The sequence below is a fragment of the Lolium perenne genome, chromosome 7 (assembly GCF_019359855.2).
Source record: "Lolium perenne isolate Kyuss_39 chromosome 7, Kyuss_2.0, whole genome shotgun sequence".
In the NCBI taxonomy this organism is placed as follows: Eukaryota; Viridiplantae; Streptophyta; class Magnoliopsida; order Poales; family Poaceae; genus Lolium; species Lolium perenne.
This window is the reverse complement of record NC_067250.2, coordinates 191,243,271-191,264,272: the sequence shown is the minus strand read 5'-3', so window position 1 is coordinate 191,264,272 and position 21,002 is coordinate 191,243,271. Positions and strand designations below refer to the sequence as shown.

Here is a 21,002-nt window from a genome sequence, read left to right as displayed (position 1 = left end):
TTGCTCATGTGACTCGGTGAGTTTGATGATCTCACTCTCAATGGTCCTAGAACCATTTTTGAGAAGCTCAAAATCCTCGAGGAGTTTAGCATGAGCAATTACTAGCTCATCATTTTTAATTTGAAAATCATGTGCCACCTCTAAAGCTCTATCACGAGATTCCTTTACTTTAGATAGCTCTAGAGTAAAGGTCTCCTCAAGAGATTCATTGGTGGTTTGTTGTTCTTCAAGAGCTTCACTAAGATTTGCAATCTCATTTGCATACTCGCGCTCATGCCCTTCCATTTTCTCAATAAGTTTTTTGCTCTCAATGGCAAAAGCCAAGATTTTCATGAAGTTGGAGCAAGCAAATTTATTCTTATGAAGAGCATGAAAAACCAACTCACCCATAATGTTTAAGGAAGCAACATTAAGTCCTTCCATATCATCATCCTCATCATCACTAGATATATAGGGTTCCAAGGAAGGAGATACCTTAGAAGCCTTAGCCATAAGGCAAGTGTAGGAACCGTGCGATGATGAAGAAGATGAACTACTTGAAGCTCCATCCAAGATCTTGTCTTGGCCCATAGTATCTTTGGTTTCCTCTACATTGTTAGTCACACAAATACTAGAGGAAAGCAAAGTATCTTCATTATGGCAACAAGACAAGGGAAGCATATCATCATGGGATGAAGACATGCAAGGACTATCAACACTAGCATGTAAAGCATTTATAGTGCTATAAGTGTTCAAGTCCAAAGATGAAACATTGCAATGGGATAGGGATGAAGAATCATCAAGAGAGGGATCACCATCAACAATGCAATGTTCATCACCACTCACCATATCATTACCTTGTGTCTTACCACACATTGGTGAAGTGGAAGGAGTGCGATCATCCTCAATGGTCTTGGACCCACCATATGTATCTCGAAGCTTTGTCCAAAACTCATGAGCACTCCGGAAAGGCGCGATGGAGGAAATCACTACATGACTCACAACATGGCAAAGCACTTTAGTAGCTTGAGCATCTAGATAAGAGTTTTTCTTCTCCTCAAAAGTTGGATTTTGTGGATCCTTAGGAGGAGAAAAACCCATATCAAGAATTTGCTCCACATGTGGGTGCATGCCCCTAAAATAATCAAGCATGTAGAATTTCCAAGCATCATAATTAGTGCCATCAAATGTAAAGGTGGAAATGTGCACTAATACTCTAGTCGACGTCATACTCTCTAGGCGGTGAAGCCCAACACGATAAGAGAGCCCTAGCTCTGATACCAATTGAATGTACTAGGACGTCGCCTAGAGGGGGGGGGGGTGAATAGGCGGTGTATAAAAACTTCTACTTGAGAGATAAACTAGGCGGAATAAAACTACACATGTGTTTACTAGTTTAGCTCAAAGCCTATCAACAAGGGGTTTGCCTAAGAGCACCAACAACCTATGCTAGCATGATGAGCAACAAGGTGATAACAAGCTAGGTATAGCATCAAGCATGATAGATATCACAATGTAAAGCGCATAGGTAAAGGAGCTTGGGTTGAGAAGTAACCGGTGCACGAGGAGACGATGATGTATCAAGAAGTTCACACCCAAGGGTGCTACGTCTCCGTTGGAGCGGTGTGGAGGCACAAGGCACTCCAATGAGCCAGTAGGGCCACCATATTCTCCTCGAGCCTTTCCTCCAAGGGGGAAAGCCTCGATCCACTAAGGGACCCTTGAGGGTGGTCACCGAACCCGTACAAGCTTGGGAAAAACCCCAAGTATCAAGCTTGAGGCAACTCCACAACACGGAGGCTCTCAAGTACAAGGCCGCAAGAGGCTACAACACGCCACGCCGGCAACAAAGCCACCAAGACACCAACGCGCCAGAACCGGCTCCAAAACCACAAAGGCTAACACACTCCACAAGGGCAACAACGCCACAAAGACTACCACGCCACAAAGACGACAAGGCCACAAAAGGCTACAAAGCCACAAAAGGCTACAAGGACACCACTAAGGCAACAAGGCCTCTACGAGATCGAAACCACGGAGATAACCCAAACCAATGCACCTAATGCAATGACTAAGAACACCACTAAGATGCCCAAATTCTTCTCTCCCAAATTCCAACAAAGCAACAAAAGCTATTGGGGGAATAAGGGAGGAAGAACAAATATGTGGAGAAACACCAAATAACTCGAAGACCTAGATCTAGCAAGATCCCCTCACTTGGAGAGGGATTCAATTGGTGAAGCTATAGATCTAGATCTCCTCTCTCCTTTCCCCAAAAAATATGCAAGAAATAGTGGGGGGATCAAGAGGAGGAAGAAAACCTTCAAGGTCAACAATGGAGGAGAGAGAATGGAGGAGAAGAAGTATTTGGGTCGGAGGTGGAAGAGAGGTATAAATAGGGGGCCCAAAATATAGGTGTTGGAGGCAGAAAAAAGATCAGATTCGCGCCCGAGCGGTACTACCGCTTTGGTAAGCGGTACTACCGCTCTGGATTCGAAATCCCCACAGAACTTGTCTACGTGGACACAAAGCGGTACTACCGCTCGAGGTACCGCAATGGGCTCCAAACCTTACTGGATCCCAAGCGGTACCGAAGCGGTACTGCCGTAACACTAGTTACGGTACTTAAGCGGTACCATATGCGGTAGTACCGCTCACAAGCGGTACTACCGCTCAAGGTACCGCAAAGGTACCGTAACTTGTTTTGTGGGACTTTTTCAGTGCAATGTAAAATCCATAACTCGAGCTAGGAAACTCGGAATGACATGAAACCAATTTTGCTGGAAATAGGATGACGAGAGCTATCACTACAAAAAGAGTGAGTTATGATTTTATCATGGTCATAGAGGTGTAACCTCTCAATATGGTATATCGGGAAAATCATCACCCTCGCACATGCAACATGCGATGCATCCGGAATCCGTTTCCGATGAGCTAGAGGTTGTCATAAGAGTGAACACAAGCTCTAACCCATCCCATGGATAAGAACCAAGAACAACCAAGAAACACGATGCAATGCATGCAAGGTTTGAGCTCTCTCCGATGATGCGACCTACTATCCTATCGAGCACAAACCTTAACCTTGCGCGTTCCTCTCGAGTCGGCAAGCTCCGTCTTCATCCTCTTCAACCTTGTACATGTCACTGTCTTCCTCCAACATACACGCCATTGTATTCTTCGATCTTGTATGCATGCCACCGTCTTCATCCATCTTCATCTTCAACACGGTCTTCGTCTCTCTTCGACATCGTCTTCATCGTACTCGATCTTCTCCATCTTGCAACCTTGAAACCAACACATGGCTATGGACACGACATAAGATAGATTCTCAATACAACCGTTAGTACATAGGGATTGTCATCAATTACCAAAACCACACATGGGGGCTCCATGTTCTTTCACTAGGGTACCCAACCAGTGGTTGGCATCCCTCTAGCTTCATTATATCAAGCATAAGATCATCACTGCCAAGCAGTTCACATCATTTATCCATTCAATAAATCAAGATTACACAGATAAATGAAATACATAAGTAAACCATGCACAAAAATCTTGCATATGATCCAATGGATCACTGCAAGCATCAGAAGATGCTTGAGTAAGCACAAGCATGCACCAGCGCAGGCTTATGTGCCACACAGAACCATGGAAAGGTGTCAGTATGACACAAGCATGAGATAGCAGCTAATCATCAAGAAAATGGTGATCATATGATCACCAGGGCTTTACAGAGCATGCTAGAGCCAGGCCTAGCGCAATACATTAACCATCTCCCCTACTTTAAAAGAGCGAGAGCGACCCATCCAACAAATCTCAGCCTTACAGAGCAGATATCCAACGCCTCAAATTTCTCACATCTTTGAAGTGAGCGGACTGACCAGAACCATCTCTACTAATAATATAAAAAGAGCGAGAGCGGCAGTTCCAAATCATCAGGGCCGTCTAATTCTCTAATCCACCGGTTCAGATTAGCAGAAAAACAGTGTTAGACGCCCGGTGTTAGATACCCACGATCCCACGCTCAGGCACCAAAAAAAATCAAACCGCTACACACGTTCATCACGCAAATGCAGCGGCCCCGCACACGCGGCCGCACGGCTCTAGCGCAAGCCACCGATCTGCACATCCCCGCTCACCGCTCCTCATGCGCCTCCCGCTCTGCTGCATCGCCCGCCATCAGTCCACACTCGCCAGAACGCCGCCGCCCTGCACTGCCCCACGCCCACGCGCATGGCCGCCTATCCCTCACCTCCCCTACTGCCTCGCCGGCGCACGGCAGCCTGCTCGCCGGCAAATGCAAGCCGCCACGTTGTCCCACACGCTGCCTTGCCGCCCTCGCGTACGCCGCCATCCACGTTCTCTGCCCCAACTCCTCCGCGCACTCCGCTGCACCGCTCCCTGCAGTCTCCCTGACGGGCGCGATTAAGGAGGCGAAAGATTGAGGAGGCGGCGGTGAACGACTCTCGACCTCAACTTGGATGCCCCAACTAGAGTCTGGAGGAGGAACAGAAGTAGGTCGCCCATATCTGATCTCTCTTCATGTTTGTCCAGGTTTTGATCTCTGAACTTTCTTCATGCCGGTGCAGATTTTTAATCTTGATGATGCGGATGAAGACATGGAGACGTCACGGTTCCTACCTCGACATCAGCCCTCAGAACGCGGAGGACATGGGAATCCAAGGTAGATGGTTTTGTGCTTCCAGTTAAAAAATGGACTCTTATGAAACTTTTGAATTATTGCATGTTCATGTTTGATATGTAGAGCTGATGAGGATACTGCAGAAGAGGTATTCGTTAAATTGACAGCACCACATAACTTTTTGCTTGATTGTGACAAAATAAGAAACAATGCTTAATGGCTCATAACTGAGCATAGTTGTTATACTCTGGACAGTATAGTTCATTTAACCATAGGAGCTGATTGCGTTGAATGAATGAGCGAGGAAGACATACAAGTCGAAAGTGATTGACCTATTGTATGCTTGATGGAAAAGGGGGGTTCCGTTCAAATCTGACTAGCGCATTTAGCTTAGTGTTACTATATGATCATTTCCAGGGCAGAACACAGACTAATAGTTTCCTGTATTTTCCATGTTGAGGTGATTCCTCAAAGCTATGTATATGCTCCCTGACCGCTTTGGATCTTGGATGGTCAATCAGTGTATAAACCTAGCAACAGTTCTGTATTTTTAGATTGTACACGCAGCTACTGCAAATCAATTTTATATGTTTGGTGGAAAATTGGTATATGATTACTGGGATATCTATATGGTTAGAAAGGGGTTGACGCATTGCTTGATGGTATCAGCTGCCAGCAGATTTTTTTCTTACATCTATTGTGTGACTTCCTAAATTATTAGCACTAAAGGTATAATATAGTTTTTGCTGTCCATTACTTGCATTCGATATGGACAAGATATTGATTTTGTTTGTTTGTGACAAGTAGTGTTCTTTGGTTAATTTAAGTTATCGTGATATTGAAGTGCTTACGCTTTCCTACATATATGACAGCTGTAATCATGGCGTGCGGACACACTAAAAGATACCAAAAGTTCATCTATTCAAAATTCATCAAATTTTGGCGTCTTCAATGAAAAAGCACGTAGGTGAGTTTCACTGTTTCTATGTGTTCAAATATGGATCACTTTCTTTTTCGGTTTTTTCCATGATATAATATTAGTTAATCAATTTGGTTTCCAGCTATCTGAATTGTGTACTGTTGCTCCACACTCCCCTGCTATACCTGTATCTGAATTCTAGCTGTGCATTGGGAGCAGCACAACATCGGCAGATGATTTGAATATATTTAGTGAGGTAAGATTTTGTAAGCAAGACGTTAGGCTTTTGTTTTTCTTCGTCAATGTTAGGTTAGGTAAATTTTGGAAGTAATGCATAGGCTAGATGTGTGCATCGCCCAACTATTTTCGCACGTCAGATACTATAGTTCATAACATTGAATTATGGTGTAATTGGAATGATATAATGGTTGTGTGAATTGTTTTCAAGAGTGCACCAAAGGTCAGCCCGGTGCATGAAGCTCCCGCGTTGCGCGTTGTCTGGGGAGGGGTCGAACAGTGCACCATATTTTTATTGTTGCGAATAACCTGTTAAGTTTACACCACATACCCCACCTTCCTAAGCATACTCTCCTAGCATGTTTTATCTCCCTCCAGCAGCTGCAAGTTTCCAACCAAAATATTTTGAAAATGGCCTACATATTCAGCTAAACAATTATGGCATAGTTCATAATGAGCATGACACTACAATTTCTGCAATTGTTGTTCTAGATGGAATTTATCACTTGGGAAGAAGGGTATAAAAAGATTTTGGCGTTGAATTTAATCTTTTATTTGAAAGAGTATATACAGCTAAAGAAATATTATATTGTGCACAAATGACATACCTGATATGTACACATCTCTGCATACATACTGAACAGAGTTCTCTAATTATGCGAAAAGATTTTGATTTTACATTTTATCCCATGATGAGTTTCTGAAAAATGAACTTGATAAAGTTTTACTTTATGATAAAATTCTTTCAGTGAGCATTGGCACCTTGTTATGTTCACTACTTGGATTGCATTAAAGGCCACCGTACCTCCTCATCCAAATCCTGATGTTTGCATATTCTCTTTGTAGGAGCTACCATATACGCTCAACATGTTTTATCTCCCTCCAGCAGCTGCAAGTTTCCAACCAAAATATTTTGAAAATGGCCTACATATTCAGCTAAACAATTATGGCATAGTTCGTAATGAGCATGACACTACAATTTCTGCAATTGTTGTTCTAGATGGAATTTATCACTTGGGAAGAAGGGTATAAAAATATTTTGGCGTTGAACTTAATCTTTTATTTGAAAGAGTATATAAAGCTAAAGAAATATTATATTGTGCACAAATGACATACCAGTGAGTGTTATATATAACATACATTATGCTTGTGCACCTTTCACTTTATTCTCGTAATCATTGAGCTATGCTTGTGCAGATTCCACTTTATTCTCCTAATCATTGATCTTCACAAAGGAGTCGTAAATGTCATGGACTCGAAACGTAAAGAATATGCGGAATGGGCGGACATGGCTGCCATCCTCCAGAGGTAATTTCAATCAATTTCGTATTGGCATCTTCATCTGTTCTAATTCGATGATATCATCAAGTAATCAATAACTCATTTACTCATTATTTTTTGCCGGGCAGGGCTTGGAAACGGTTCATCAATACTGTTCCGGGTAAATGGAAACCGGAGCTTACATTTCAAGATTACCCTGTAAGTAGTACTATATATATAGCTATGTCCGTGAAACTCTATATATGATATTTACTTTCAATACGATGCTTGATTATTAGTTTGATCGAACTATTTTTTCGTAAAGTGTATGAGGCAGGAACCCGGGAATAACTTATGTGGATACTACGTCTGCACCTTCATTCGTGACATGGCCTGTCCCAAGGGTGGGGATGCCCGTATACACCACACTCGTGTACGATAACAAATTTTCACAATTAATCTTAATTAGTACCATCCATTGTATTGAGTTCCATTCATATATTGATCTCCTTTTTTAAATATAGATGATACGCCTCCGGGACACTCTCATTACGGAGGATCAAATACGAGCAATTCAAGAGGAAATCGCGGGATTCTTTGTTACCGAGGTCATTACCCCAGGTGGAGAACACTATGCGAAGGTCACGCATAGATATTGAGCAACTTCGTAGAGGCTAATAGATTTAGTAAAGAGATCTGACTTGCTTTATATTGTAAATATGCATGCATTACGTGTACTGTTGACGATGTCTATATATTCACGATGATTTTTTGTGGTTTCTTGAATGATATATATGCATTGCTGAAACTCTGCCGTGGCAGAGAAACGCCCTGTTTCTCTGCCGGCTACAGCCTAAACCTGTGCCGCGGCAGAGAAATAGCAATTCTCTGCCGCGGCAGAGAACCCCAGGCCCGGTTCGTATCACGAACCGGGACCAAAGGCCATCCACCGCGAGCTCCCTGGCCGCACCACGTGGCTCTGCCTTTAGGCCCGGTGCAACTTTGAACCGGGACTAAAGGGGGGACCCTTTAGTCCCGCCTAATTGGTCCCGGTTTGGAAACCGGGACTGAAGGCCCAAATGGACCGGGCCTATAGCCCCGTTTTCCACTAGTGATGCTAGGTTTGCTAAGGTGCCTCCTATATTATTTATACAATTTTATTAGTGGGATATGTGTGCCCAACACCGCCTCATGTGGCTCATTGTTCATCCCTGGTTCATCAAGGTCAAGGAAGATGTTGGTGAGTGGCGCATCGTCTCACCTCCGACACCTCTTCTCCCCTGGTTACCGGATTTTTAAATGAGGTAAGTCATGTTTCTTGCCTTTGTAGGTTCATGCAAAGTTAAGTACTTCTGCTCCTAGAAGAATTTGTATATAAGAAAGATAGAAAGTATATCTGAAAGTCAAGTATGATTAATTGTCGGTACTGTCTATCTTCTTAGTCCTGTAAAAATAACTCTTTGTACTTGATTTCTCTGATCCCCCATTTATTCTTGCACAAAAGAAGATTTTTTGTCGCATCAGGCTCATTGACTACACCATCGCTGTTTAATTGCACTATATATTATACATCACCTGGGTCGTTTTGCTTGGTTCCACCCTATTTCCTGGACCAGTTAATCCAAATCCTGCGAACCTGCCTCTTATCATCGAATCAAAGGGTTTGTTGTCTTAAAAGTGAGCTTTCTTAATCAGGGGATTAATTGACTCTTTTGCACATCTCATTTGTTTCTATATAATAAGACATAGCCTTCTCTTTATTAATAGATATATAGATATGGAAACTCCGCTCAATTTCAGTTTATTTTAACTCAACTCTTAGGTTATATCTGCAGCCGGTGTTACTGGCTGAGGTTTGTCTGAACGACCATTGATCTTCTTCTTTACATGTCGTTGTGCTTGCTGGGGATGCCCACACGAATAAGTTGATTAACTATATGTATGCACTATTACATTTACCATGACCAACATTTGAAAGATGAAGTTGAACATCATTTAAAAATATTTCATGGAATTAGGGACTAATTCTTGAGACTTTGTTTGAGGCAAAAGAGTGTGTTCTGAAATAATTCAGCTCTGAACATATGTTATCTTTGTGATGTATTGTTTTCCATATTATTTACCTGCTTTTCCCTATGCTTTTACATAAATTGTATATCACTGCGATGTGCTCATTTGAGTTTAGCTCCTCATTATGAATTGATTTTTTTTTGGATTCTGCTTATTTTGGGTCATGCATTGGATTGATTCCTTGGCATCATTTGTTTTTTTTACACCATTGGAATTTGCTTCATTTGGCTACCAGTTTGAGGTTTCTCTCTCAATCATGAAACAGTTTGGTCATATGAATTTACGCTTCCTGTATGGGCATTAAACTACTCTTCTCTTGTGCTAATTAATACAAAAAAATTGATTAATTATGCCGCTTTACAGCCCGTTTGATGGCGTGTGGAGCCGGGCTTCATGTTGGCTACAACCATTTGCATGTTGTTAATTCATATAAAAAAGGTTATTCTTGAGATCCTGCCAATACATTTTAGATAGGTTTCCATTAGCTATTTTCGGTTTCTCTGCATTATTCAGATGTAAGTTGGCTCATGTTTAGTTCTAATTTTATCTGAACTAGCATTGTTTTTCTCTATACCTGGTTTAATTTGATTGGATAGAAATAATTGATTGAAATAAATTATATGTAGTGGAATAAAGAGACGCACTACGTATTTGGAAATATAAGCAAAAAATATCATGCTTAATGATTCAACGACTACGGATGGGCATCGGCAGCGTGGCTATAGGGCGGGCAGGCCGGAGCTGGTTTGGTGAAGAAGAGCCGACATGTAATTGGAGAAGAGGACAGCTATCACATAATTTTTTAAAATCTTCAGCCCAAGGTCAGGATTCATCTCTCCATCTTTTCCCACCACAATGAACCAAGGATGATGTGAAGTAATATGTGGCAAAAAAATTGTTTCTATGATGTGCAGGTTAGATTTTCTTCTGATATTCTTACTTGCAAAGGCTATCCGACGTAAATAAGTAATTTCCATTGTTCCGGAGTAAATAAGATATTCTCACTTGCAAAGGTTATCACAGGTGGAAGTGGAGTAGATGGAGCAGCAGCGGAAGGAAGAGGAGATCCGGAAGATCAGCTCCCGCTTAGATTACTATGCTGCATTGACTACAACAGCAAGGTGCTCACACACTCTCTCTCCCTGCATTTTTTACATCTTTGCAAATTGCAATGGTCAGATTTAATCAGGCTTTATTTCTTGTTTCTCTTCTTACATATGTATGTTGTCGGTAAGCCTCCTATTTTTTTTAGTTTTGGTTGTTTTTTTTCGAGAATACAAGTTTTGGTTGTTAGTGCTGGTCGATTTGGTCGTCTCTCTGAACTTTCCCAGTTACCCTTTTTTATTTGTCTTTCTGGTAGATTTTGCAGTCGATACAGCAGTGTATTTGACCTCTGTTCGACCTGTGTCGTGTGAGTGTTATTCGTCCAGGTACTGATTCTATCAACCAGTTTATGATGCCTTTGTATATTTAGCTCATTATTTGCTTGTGAGCTCAACCTACTCTATGCCATTTTCATCGTGCACAACGCCTCATAGGTTATGAATCCAAATGAATGATTTCATTTGGTTTGTGGTGCATGCCAATTGTGTATGATCTAGAAATTAATTGAATAGTAAGATCTTGGTGATGGCTTTTCAATCCATCAGTGTATGCAACATAAGGTATGTCCCTTTGATTCGGCTATGCTTGATCATCATCGGGTTAGGACAGTTTTTGTGTGAGTGATTCTTATGCAGTTCATCTTTATGTTGCCATGCTCTTTACTCTTATTTGGTGTATGCAATACAATGCAATGTATACTAGAATATTTCAGGAGATTAGTGTTGTTCTGTACTGTCACTTGATGGTCTTGCAGCTCCTTACCATGCAAATGTCAATATGTGCTTTGGTGATGAGTTACTCTCTATCTCTACAACTTATTTTAGTTCGATCCTAAGTAATCTCAGCGGAAAACGTGATGGTGGGATACTTTCTCAGCATTACTACAGATTGAGTTTGTTCATTTATTTAACTTACGAGTGGAATCACTCCTGAATTGCTGACTGTTACCCTGGTGACTGCCATTTTTCCTGTTGAACATATTGCATATTAGTTCTCCTCTTGTGAGTGTCCTTTTTTCCTTTGAGCATGTTGCAATATTGGTTCAACTCTTTCATCTGCAGAGTCTCATATTTTATGGCCATAATTCCTTTGGGTGCAACATAGGGTGGTATTAGCCTTATTCTTTTGTGACACAAAAATAGTGACATATGTTTACATACAGATATGTATATAAATTTGTTTTGAAATGGTGCAATATACTACTTGAGAAAAAAGGTTTCGGTTACAATCATTACCGACCAGTTCCAACACGCAGGGAGGAACTGAGCAAGTAACACAACACCACTGTTACTTACACGATTACAATTAGCAATTTCATGGGCCAGCTTGTATTGGTCTGTACCAATTTTTTAAACCTGAAGGCAGCTAGCAAAGAAACTAGACGTTGGATATCAGTGATACCACTTCAGGTCAGGGAGTGATCTCTTTCCATCGAGCTGCCTTTTTAAATTATAGCTGCACAGTCACTTTCGATGTTTAGGCCTGAATCAACAGCGTTTATATTTTCTTTAATACCTTCCATACAAGCAATTGCTTCAGCCATTTCTGCACTATCACACTTCGGAATAGTTCCCCAGGCAGAGGTTTTCACCTGTCCCATATGGTCACGAACCACGGCGCCCCATGAGCCATAATTTGCATGTTTTACAAAACTGACATCGACATTCAGGCATACCCATCCAGATCAGGTGGTTTCCATCTTAATTTGCCTTGCTGATCTTTTCTTTCTAGCTGGATCTCCTTGATCTGAAACATAATTTTTTTCCCTTTTCTATCCTCTGCATTTAGGTTTCCATCTTAATCTGTATATAGGTTTTGGGTCTCACACACTCCCATCTTGTGCCTTTTGTTATTCCTGTTAGACCACTTGCTCTGTTAGGATATTTTTCTGTTTATAGTATGACTTTTGACATTTAGCTCATATGTTTTTACGCACTTTTCAGGGTACGTGGTGTTTACTTAAACTTTATGAGAGTAAGAAATAATTCAGTTGTAGCGTCGTCATTTCTGAGCATGGACTGTAAGAACATGCCCCAGATGTTGTATTTTCTACTTAGGTGCTTATGCTGAGAGTCTTATAAATTACCCATTAGTGTGCGCAAAATAAGGGCTGATTATGTGAAGTTCATTGCAGGAGCAAGACTATAGTTAGGGAGCTAATTTCAGATGTCTGCAGATGAAAGTAGTCAGAGCTGGCTGATTTATCTAAATGAAGTTCAGATTTAGCAGTTCAAGAAAAAAAGAACATACCAGATGGTAGCGTGTCAGCTCATTTCACCAACCATTGCCATACTCTGGCCACTTACAACAGACCAGTTGATTGATCTCTTGTCCGGGAGAATGTAAATATATGACTCAATTTGACGCCAACTTTCCTTATTTTATTGACAAAGAAGAATTCAGATATCTTATGTCTGAGGAACCAAACATGAGATTCAAATTGATACAATTCTTGTTTAATTGATAAAAAGAAATTTAGAATTGGCTAGCCAGATAAGAATCGCATCAGTTTCAGTATAATTTTATGCGGCAAGCTCTTGCAGCTAGGTCTGCTAGATTGGTCTGTACATTGAGCACAGTTTGTGTGCCGCGAGTGCAATGTTTGCGTCTTTGATCTAACCGTTTTTCTACTAATTTTCACTGTTTAGTGGCCTATCGGTATATCTAATCATTACTTATAAGCTAAAGTTGTGACTCTTTTGCTGTGAACTTTCAGGTACTGTAAACTTAGTTGCCTTGGATCTTCTGAAAACGAGAAAAATATGGTGGCGGAGCTAGCCAAGGTGGCAAAGAAGAACACCAACAACCCGATGGATGTGCAGCTGTTCTTCATGATCGTTGGCCCGAAGTGACCAACGACCTCATTTAACTATTGCAACGTTGGTCGTCCTCAGCTCCGCCTTACAAGTGCCCAATGCAAATCTTTCTTTACTGACTTGTCTCTCACATGCTTATGTTCTATCCTTTTTCACTACAAGAAAACTGTCCGACTGAAACTATGTAACTAAGAAACAAATAATTGAGTCACCGAGATTTAAAAAAATCCAGTTTACATCATAAGAATAAAATTTATTGCTTCCAGTAACTAAGAGTACGAGATCAGGAGTTATGAAGATTTTTATCTTAATTGATTCCAGTAAACCTAAGAATATTGCAGCTATTTTTATCACCCTTATATAAAATGAACATTGTCACGAACTCCACGGGATCGTGCGCCAAGACACACATCTAAATCTAGTTAACATAACTCACAGACCGATGCAAACCTTAGCAGGGACCCTCCCTATAATCAAAGATACCTCCCGCAAGGAACCCTTTGCGTTGTACTTTCTCGTTCCCATGGTTAAGGCGTAATTTTTTGGGCAGTTATTAAGGAGAGTTACCGCGTTCGTCCAGAAACACTCGAACGCCGTCTTGCTCGCCCAGCAACATGGAAAGGACGCCACGCTCGTCCACCAACGCGGGGAGGAAGGCTGGTGCGCTCGCCCACCACTCCTTGTCGGTCCATGCTCTTCTGCGTGCACGACATGGGCGGCCGACGACATGCAGACCGCAGCCAATGCCATGAACGCCGCTCCCACATCATGGATGCCACCTCCGGCGCCATCCTCCTCCATGGACCCTTAACCATGGGCACCACCCTCCTCCGCGTGCAAGCCCTTAACCACAACCATGTCCATGCCATGGACGACATGCACCTTCCACCTCCGTGCCCGGTGCAACTTCTCCTCGACGCCATGGACGAAGATGCAAATCTTCCTTCTCTTACAACCAGACGAGTGAGGCGCAATAAATGAGGACTCGAAATTCGTAGGAACAACCATGGTAGGTTTAACTACAGTGACTTTTGAGGAGAGAAAAGGCAGAGAACAAGAGGAGGACGAGGTTGCCGCATCTTGTTTGTTGTCTAAACATCAAAAAAAAAAAAGAGGAAATTCCTTATTTGACACTGGGTTAAAATGTGCTTCCTTATTTGACACTGGAAATATTTTTCTTCCTTACATGACCTGGAGTCTAAATTTTTTGCCTAATATGACACTCCCGTCCAATCCGTTAGACTGCACCGTCAGTTTTCCGTTCCTTGGACCAAATTGCCCCTCACTAAGCGGGTCGTGTGGGCGCGTTCTTCCTTTGGCAGCGCCGAGTTGGTGGCACGTTGATGCCTTCCACATGCTGCCACCGCCGTTTACCTCTAGCGCACATCGTTCTGCTGCCGCCCGATCCTGGAGACGGCAGACGTTGACAATGGTCGTGCAGAATTACGGAGCAGGCGTCGATCGGACTACATCGTCGGTTCGGATACTCGTGTAGTGCCTCCTTCCGCCGCATGGATTCCGCTGGCACTGGCGTAGATTCTTCTGTTCGAGTAGATAACTACGTAACTAGGTACAGGATGCAGGTTCATGTGCCCAGCCGGCTAATGCTACATCGACTTTGCCTTGGGTCTAAACTAGGAGGTTTGCTTCAGTACAACCCCCTTCCCAAACTCAACAAAACTCAACCTGTATTATTTAGGCCCACATTTAAACCCAAATACAAAACTCAGTATTTCCACGTATAGACATACAGTCGCCGCAAGACAGTCCGACGGGCACCGCAAGACAGTCCGCGCCGCAAGACTGTCCGGCGTAAACACCACAAGACAGTCCGGCGCCACAAGACAGTCCAACGCAAGCACCGCAAGACAGTCCGGTTAATCTCGTTGCTAACGCGATGGACTGTCCGGCCGAATTGCACCGGACTGTCCGGGGCGGACTATCCGTTTGCGCGCCGTCACGCCACCGTCTAGCATGCACGCCGTCCCAACCATACCGGTACGGACCTACAAGACATTGCCGAGACTCGTGTCGTCCAGCTTCGCCTCACAGTGCCTCGTGGCTGCCCATCACCACCTTGTTGCTCCTCCCGCCCGACGGCAACGACCGCCACCGCGCTGACGAATCGCCACCAATAATGCACGTACATACATAATTATATACATACGTATGCGGTATACAATTTAGTTGGATCATACGGGTTTTGTACAGGGCTACGTATACCCGTTTAATATGTATTAAACAAAGGGCTATCAAGCGATCTCAGTCGTCCTTGTATTTAAGTTTGCTTTGAGTTTAGGAGAGGGGGTTGTACCGGAGCAAACGCCCTAAACTAGGAAGTACGTAATCACTTCAATGAAGAATACATGTGAGATTTCTTGCATGCACGTGCACTCCGTGCTTGTGATTCATTCCGAGGACCAATCTTTGACGAACAGGACATTTCGAATTTGTCATTAACATATATATTAGCGCCAGCCAGGTTTATCATCAAATGATATTTGGCGCGCAGCCCTGAACTTCCCATGTCAGCGGCACCCGGCCTGGAGAGCGGAGACTTCGAGTAATGCTAACTTACTGTAGCTTAGCTTGATGTAGGTTAAAATTTGAGACTTCTTTGTCACATATTGTACCAAGGGTAAGAGCGTCTTTTTATCTATCATTTAACGCCGTCAGTAGTGAAAATGAACTACAATGTCATATTGGGAAAGATATTTTAGACTCAGTGTCAAATAGGGAAGAAAAATGTTTTCGGTGTCAAATAAGGGAACACATTTTAACCTAGTGTCAAATAAGGAATTTTCTCAAAAAAAAAAAAAACGCCTTAAACATCGAAATGGAGGGAGTAGCAGTTACCTCCTCAAACACAATTAAGGTCACAAGGCTTAAAAACATATAGTACTACTAACTACATACATGTCATGAAGTATAAAGGGCTCCCACACTAGGTGGGGTATGGACAAAGGATTATAGAGGCCAGCCTTTACCCCTACAAAGTGCAATGCATAGAGACTGCGTCACCTCTTGGCACAAGTGGGTGTGGAACTTCACCACTTCCCCAGCCCTCTCCTTCACAAATTATGTTTTTTTTTTCTGGCAAAGCCAAGCAAACTAATCCACCAACAGACTACGTGTGAGGCTATTGAAGAATTTTGCTAAAACATGACAATATTTAGTCCTCACATATGCCATAGATCTTAAACTGGTCTTTAAATGACAACCGAGATGTTGATAAAACATGAAACAAGTACCACCTGAATCTCCCTGCAAGAATAAAGAAGTACCAATGGAAGCTACAGAAGTTGAATAAACGAGGACGCCCAGAATACACGCCCCATCAGGCTGCTTGACTGGGTTAAAAACTGATCCACAGTGCCTTTTCTTTAATCTGAGGGTGGTAAAGATTCAGAACTCCACAGCTAATCCGAGGAAATTGATAGGAACTAGCACGTTAACCTAAACAAGCCTACTCCTCCTCAACCTTGAGGTTCTGCAACTTGGACTCCAGCCCACCTTCGCCATCCTCCTCATCATCCCCTTCCTCGTCATCATCTCCAGGCTCCCCTTCAGCGTCGTTCTCATCCAGCGAGCCAAGCACGCCCAGGCCCAGCGAGTTCTTACCGCCCTTCAAAATCTCTTTGACATCATCAACCGCTTCTTCAGAGATGAAGTTCCCATTGATGTTCAGCTGCAGAAAGCCCACCTTGTTTGTTATTGCCTGGGCACAGCAGCGAGCTCCAGCTCTCCGCAGCATATTTGTGCTCACATCAAGCTCCTTCAGATCTAGGTGGCCTTCTTCCAGTGATTTTGCAATCACCACGGCACCATCATCCCCGAGTTCGTTCTCAGCCAACGTCAGCTTCTTGAGCGACTGCATCGCTGTTAGGCATTCTGCTAAAGCCTGGGTTGCTTTAGCAGTTATTTCATTCCCAGCCATTTCAAGGACCTCCAACCGAGGTGCTGACTGTTTCAGGACATTGGCAATTGCTATTGTACCTTTGTTCTCGAGATTGAGGTCACTGAGATACAGCTCAATCAGATCAGGAAGCTTTGGAAGGGTTTTGCTGAGAGCAATCCCTGCCTCGACACCAAATAAGTTGTCCCTGAGGTCAAGTTTCTTTAGACAAGTACATGTCCCTAATGCCTCAGCCAATGCAACTCCACCGTCAGATCCTATCCTTGTTGCTGAGCACCTGAAACTCTCTAGGTTTGGAGAACGTTTAACCATGTCAGCAATTGACATAGCACCTTCATCACCAGTCATATTGTTGTGGAAGTGTAGAACCTTGAGCTTCTCAGTTGAAGGAATAAGGTCAGAAAGAGCTTTAGCGGCTTCCTCTGATATACCATCATTCATCGCATAGAGTTCTTCTAGGCTGTACTGTGACTTCAGGAGCTCTTCAAATGCCCTGACACCCTTCTCACCTAAAGCATTGTCAGAAATGTTCAGGTATCTCAGTACAGAGCCCTGTAAGGCTTTGGAGAATATGCGCATCACATCAAGGGCTTCATCCTCAGGCCTTCCCGCGACAAAATCTGAGATGTCTACTTCAGTGAGTTGATTTTTAATGGATTCGAGAATTGGCCCAGCGACATTGGCAGCACCAATACCAAAGCTTCTGTTGCTAAAGCAGATCCTTTTGTACGAGTTCCCTGGTTTGGTAAGCGGACTCAGGAGTTCCTTCGCTTCGTCCGCCTCAATAAAAGCACGCGTGCTACCAGATATATCAAACACAGTATCAGCAGGCTCAGGAGGTGTATCAACAACAGGTGCTTCCGGTTCTGCGGTTGTCGTATGGCCTCTTTTCAGGACCTCCATCATCAGCTTGCTAGTTTCTTTAGCGTATAGCTGGACAGCAGAACACCCATCACCATCAGGCTCATCCTTGAAATGCTCATCCGCAGAAGCAAAGCACATCTCTTCAATCCTTTTAGCATTCTCATGCGCCTCTTCTTTGCCCAAACATCCATATTTGCGAGAAAAGATCGAGTCGGAGTCAGCAGAAAGGTTCTTGGTCATCCTCTCCACAAGCATCAGACGAGTGCTTTCGCTTGGCGGCCACAGCTTGATGGAGAATGTCTTGGACTGGGCATCTTGTGCCGGTGAACCCATCTAGAAATGCAGCACTTCACACAGAAACCTAATGGAAGATAAAATCACCAGGGATTAACATTATTGTTCCATTTCGAACTTTTTTAACATTATTATTGTAGTTGCAGAAGATGAGGCAACAGCTAATAGTGCAATACCCCTAAAGTACCAAGCATCAAATCTACACTGCAGTAAGTTATAGCAACAACACCGATTCTTCAAGAACGATGCATCTGACTCAAAGCGGGTCGCTCATAATCCAACTATCTCTTTCGGCAAATCGATGGATGATCCAGTCAAATAGTATGGAATCATGAGAGTTCAGCGCAGCAAGAAAAAAGAAAGCAGTAACCACCAGTGGACATCGCCACAGATGCGGCGAGGAACGAGACCACGTACCCAGATCAAAGAAACTCCCCGCGGGGCAGGTGGACGGAGGGCTCGAATCAGCCGCGACGATGGATTCCCTGCGATTCCGTGTCCGAGGGCCCGCGCGGCGTCGAGGGGACGGTCACCGACGTCGGCGAGCTGGAGGAGGGGGAACGGCGGCTTGGTTTCTGGACTGCGGGAGGGGGGATTCTTTTTTGAACGGTTGATTTTGAGGACCTAGGGTTATACGATAGGGTAATGGGCCGGGCCTGTGTGGCTGTGTTTATCTAGGAAGGAGGCTGAGCCAGTTGGCAGGCACTTCCGAGTCTTCCTTTGTTTCTCCCGCCTCCTGGGTGCATCATCAATATCATCATCCAAAACTATTGAAGCACCAAGATCGTGTACATCAATTGATGCAGAGACTGGGGCGGTTTTGCTTCCTTATCGAAAAAAAATTATGTGGAGGAGGAGCCTCTTGGTCCCTCAACTTTCACTTTTACTATTCTCTAAAATTTCCAACAATGGTACAATCTAAAAAACAAAACCTATTCTCGCTTTATATCTTTGTTGCCCAATACGGTCATGCATAGAAACATTGCAAAGAGATAAAGAGTTAATATTTATGAAATTCTTCGGATGGAAACAAAACCATGCCCGGCAAAGAAATAACTCACAAAGTCATCAATTGTTGCACCACTTTGAGGATTATTCTTCACTTGTTCCAAGCAGGCAGCCCAGCGAGAGAAACATTTCTTGATTGTGTCATACTGGCCTTGAAGAAATCGCATCGTGCATCTTGCTCCTTCACTTGTCTTTGGCCTCAACTGGTGAAACTTCTCCTCAATTCGTTGCCAATACTTCTCCCCGAATTGATCATTGACGGTCACTGCATCGAGAGAAATACTCTCCCACGCGGAGGAGGAAGACATGGCTACAGGAAAAGAGGGTTTTTTGGGGTGCCGATGGCTAGAACAGAGCAAGGGGATGAAGAGGTGAACTGTTCGGCGCGGTTAAATAAAGGGGATATAGTGGAAATTTAATGCCATAGCAGTTTTCGAGGGGGTGATGCCAAAACACTATCAAATCTTGCAGAGAAGTTGAGAAGGCAAGGCATCATGATGAAGGATACTGCGACGGTTCTGCTCTGCCACGACATGACCCGATGAAGAAAAAGCAGAGTGGTTTTGGAATTATCATTTCCAAAACCAGGGGGGGCATGTGTTATCACCAGAATTTGACCGGATCAGAGGTGGGCCATGATTAAGATGGGCTTGAAGAATATACACGGAAAATATGCATGAATCGGCCTTGTACAAGAAGTTTGGGCTAGTTTGCCCGTGTATCTGTAAATATAGTAGGATACGTGTCGGTTAGGTAGAATTTGGCTCGTACACGGTTGGGATTATTCCCATGTTAGAAAGTCTACGAACTATAAATATGTATCTAGGGTTATTGAGAAGGAGGACGATCACGTTCACAACAAACCAATCTAGGCGCATCGCCAACCCCTTGTTTCGAGGGTTTCTTCCGGGTAAGCATCATGCTGCCTAGATCGCATCTTGCGATCTAGGCAGTATACGTTTATTCGTTGTTCATGCGTTGCTCGTGCTGAAGCCTTGTTGATGGCGAGCAACGTAGTTATCATAGATGTGTTAGGGTCAGCATTGTTTTACCGTGTTATATGCTTTTATCCATGCAACCCTTAGATATCTAGCTGCCTTTACATCTATCTTAGGTGTAAGGGCAGCACCTTGCTTGATCCTTGTTTAGTAGATCCGATCTGTTATGATTGCTCCTTGTTCTTCAAGGATTAGTTTAATATCTACATAGTTAGGCCTTGCAAACGGGTTGAAGGATCCAGCAGTACGTAGGGTGTAGTTTGCTGGCTCTAGATAAGATGTTCCGGGGATCAACTTCATGTTGGTTTTTAGGCCTTATCTAGGGCTGGTTTATTATCATCTTGCGTGGCTGCCAGGCTCAATCACGTGTAGGATGTTCCGATTATGTGGTGAAAACCCTAAATCCTCGTAGGTCGTTTTAGCTTTATATTGATCAAGCAGGACCACCATGTTATCGTAGACCTCATACGAATCATGGGTGGATCGGCTCCTTGAGCCGATTCACAGGACAACCTGAGAGCCGATCGAGGCTCGTATTTAATGTTTACGTGTATGCCATGCAGGAAACTAAGCGAAGCAATCCATCACCTTCCTGACCAGGTATAGGTCAGGTGGCACGCCCTTGCACCAGCATCGGACGTGCGTGCCAGAGCTTTGCGGGCCGTCGCTCGAGGGACCAGGGCCAACCGCAGTTCTGGGAGCCTCCCGGCTCTACGTGTTGCCCGTCGCTACTCGCCGGTGGGTTTCGGACGTCAACACATTCTGGCACGTCCGGTGGGACCATCTTCGACGTCGACTGCATCATCATCAGCATCACAGATGGCGGAAGATCCAGTCACGTACGAGGATCTGACTGAAGAGCTCAAGAAGAAGTATGACGATATCAAAGCTCTCTTCG

The 21,002-nt window shown here is 43.6% G+C and overlaps 1 protein-coding gene across 1 annotated transcript; it reads right to left on the bottom strand.

Moving 5' to 3' along the window:
* Nucleotides 1-16,166: 16,166 nt before the first annotated feature.
* LOC127314684 (RAN GTPase-activating protein 2) lies at nt 16,167-18,720 on the bottom strand. The gene is made up of 2 exons (XM_051345196.2): nt 18,516-18,720; nt 16,167-18,165 (listed from the first exon to the last, which is right to left on the bottom strand). The coding sequence occupies exon 2, from the start codon at nt 18,135-18,137 to the stop codon at nt 16,491-16,493; it is 1,647 nt and encodes a 548-aa protein (XP_051201156.1). The 5' UTR covers nt 18,138-18,165; nt 18,516-18,720; the 3' UTR covers nt 16,167-16,490.
* Nucleotides 18,721-21,002: the final 2,282 nt, after the last annotated feature.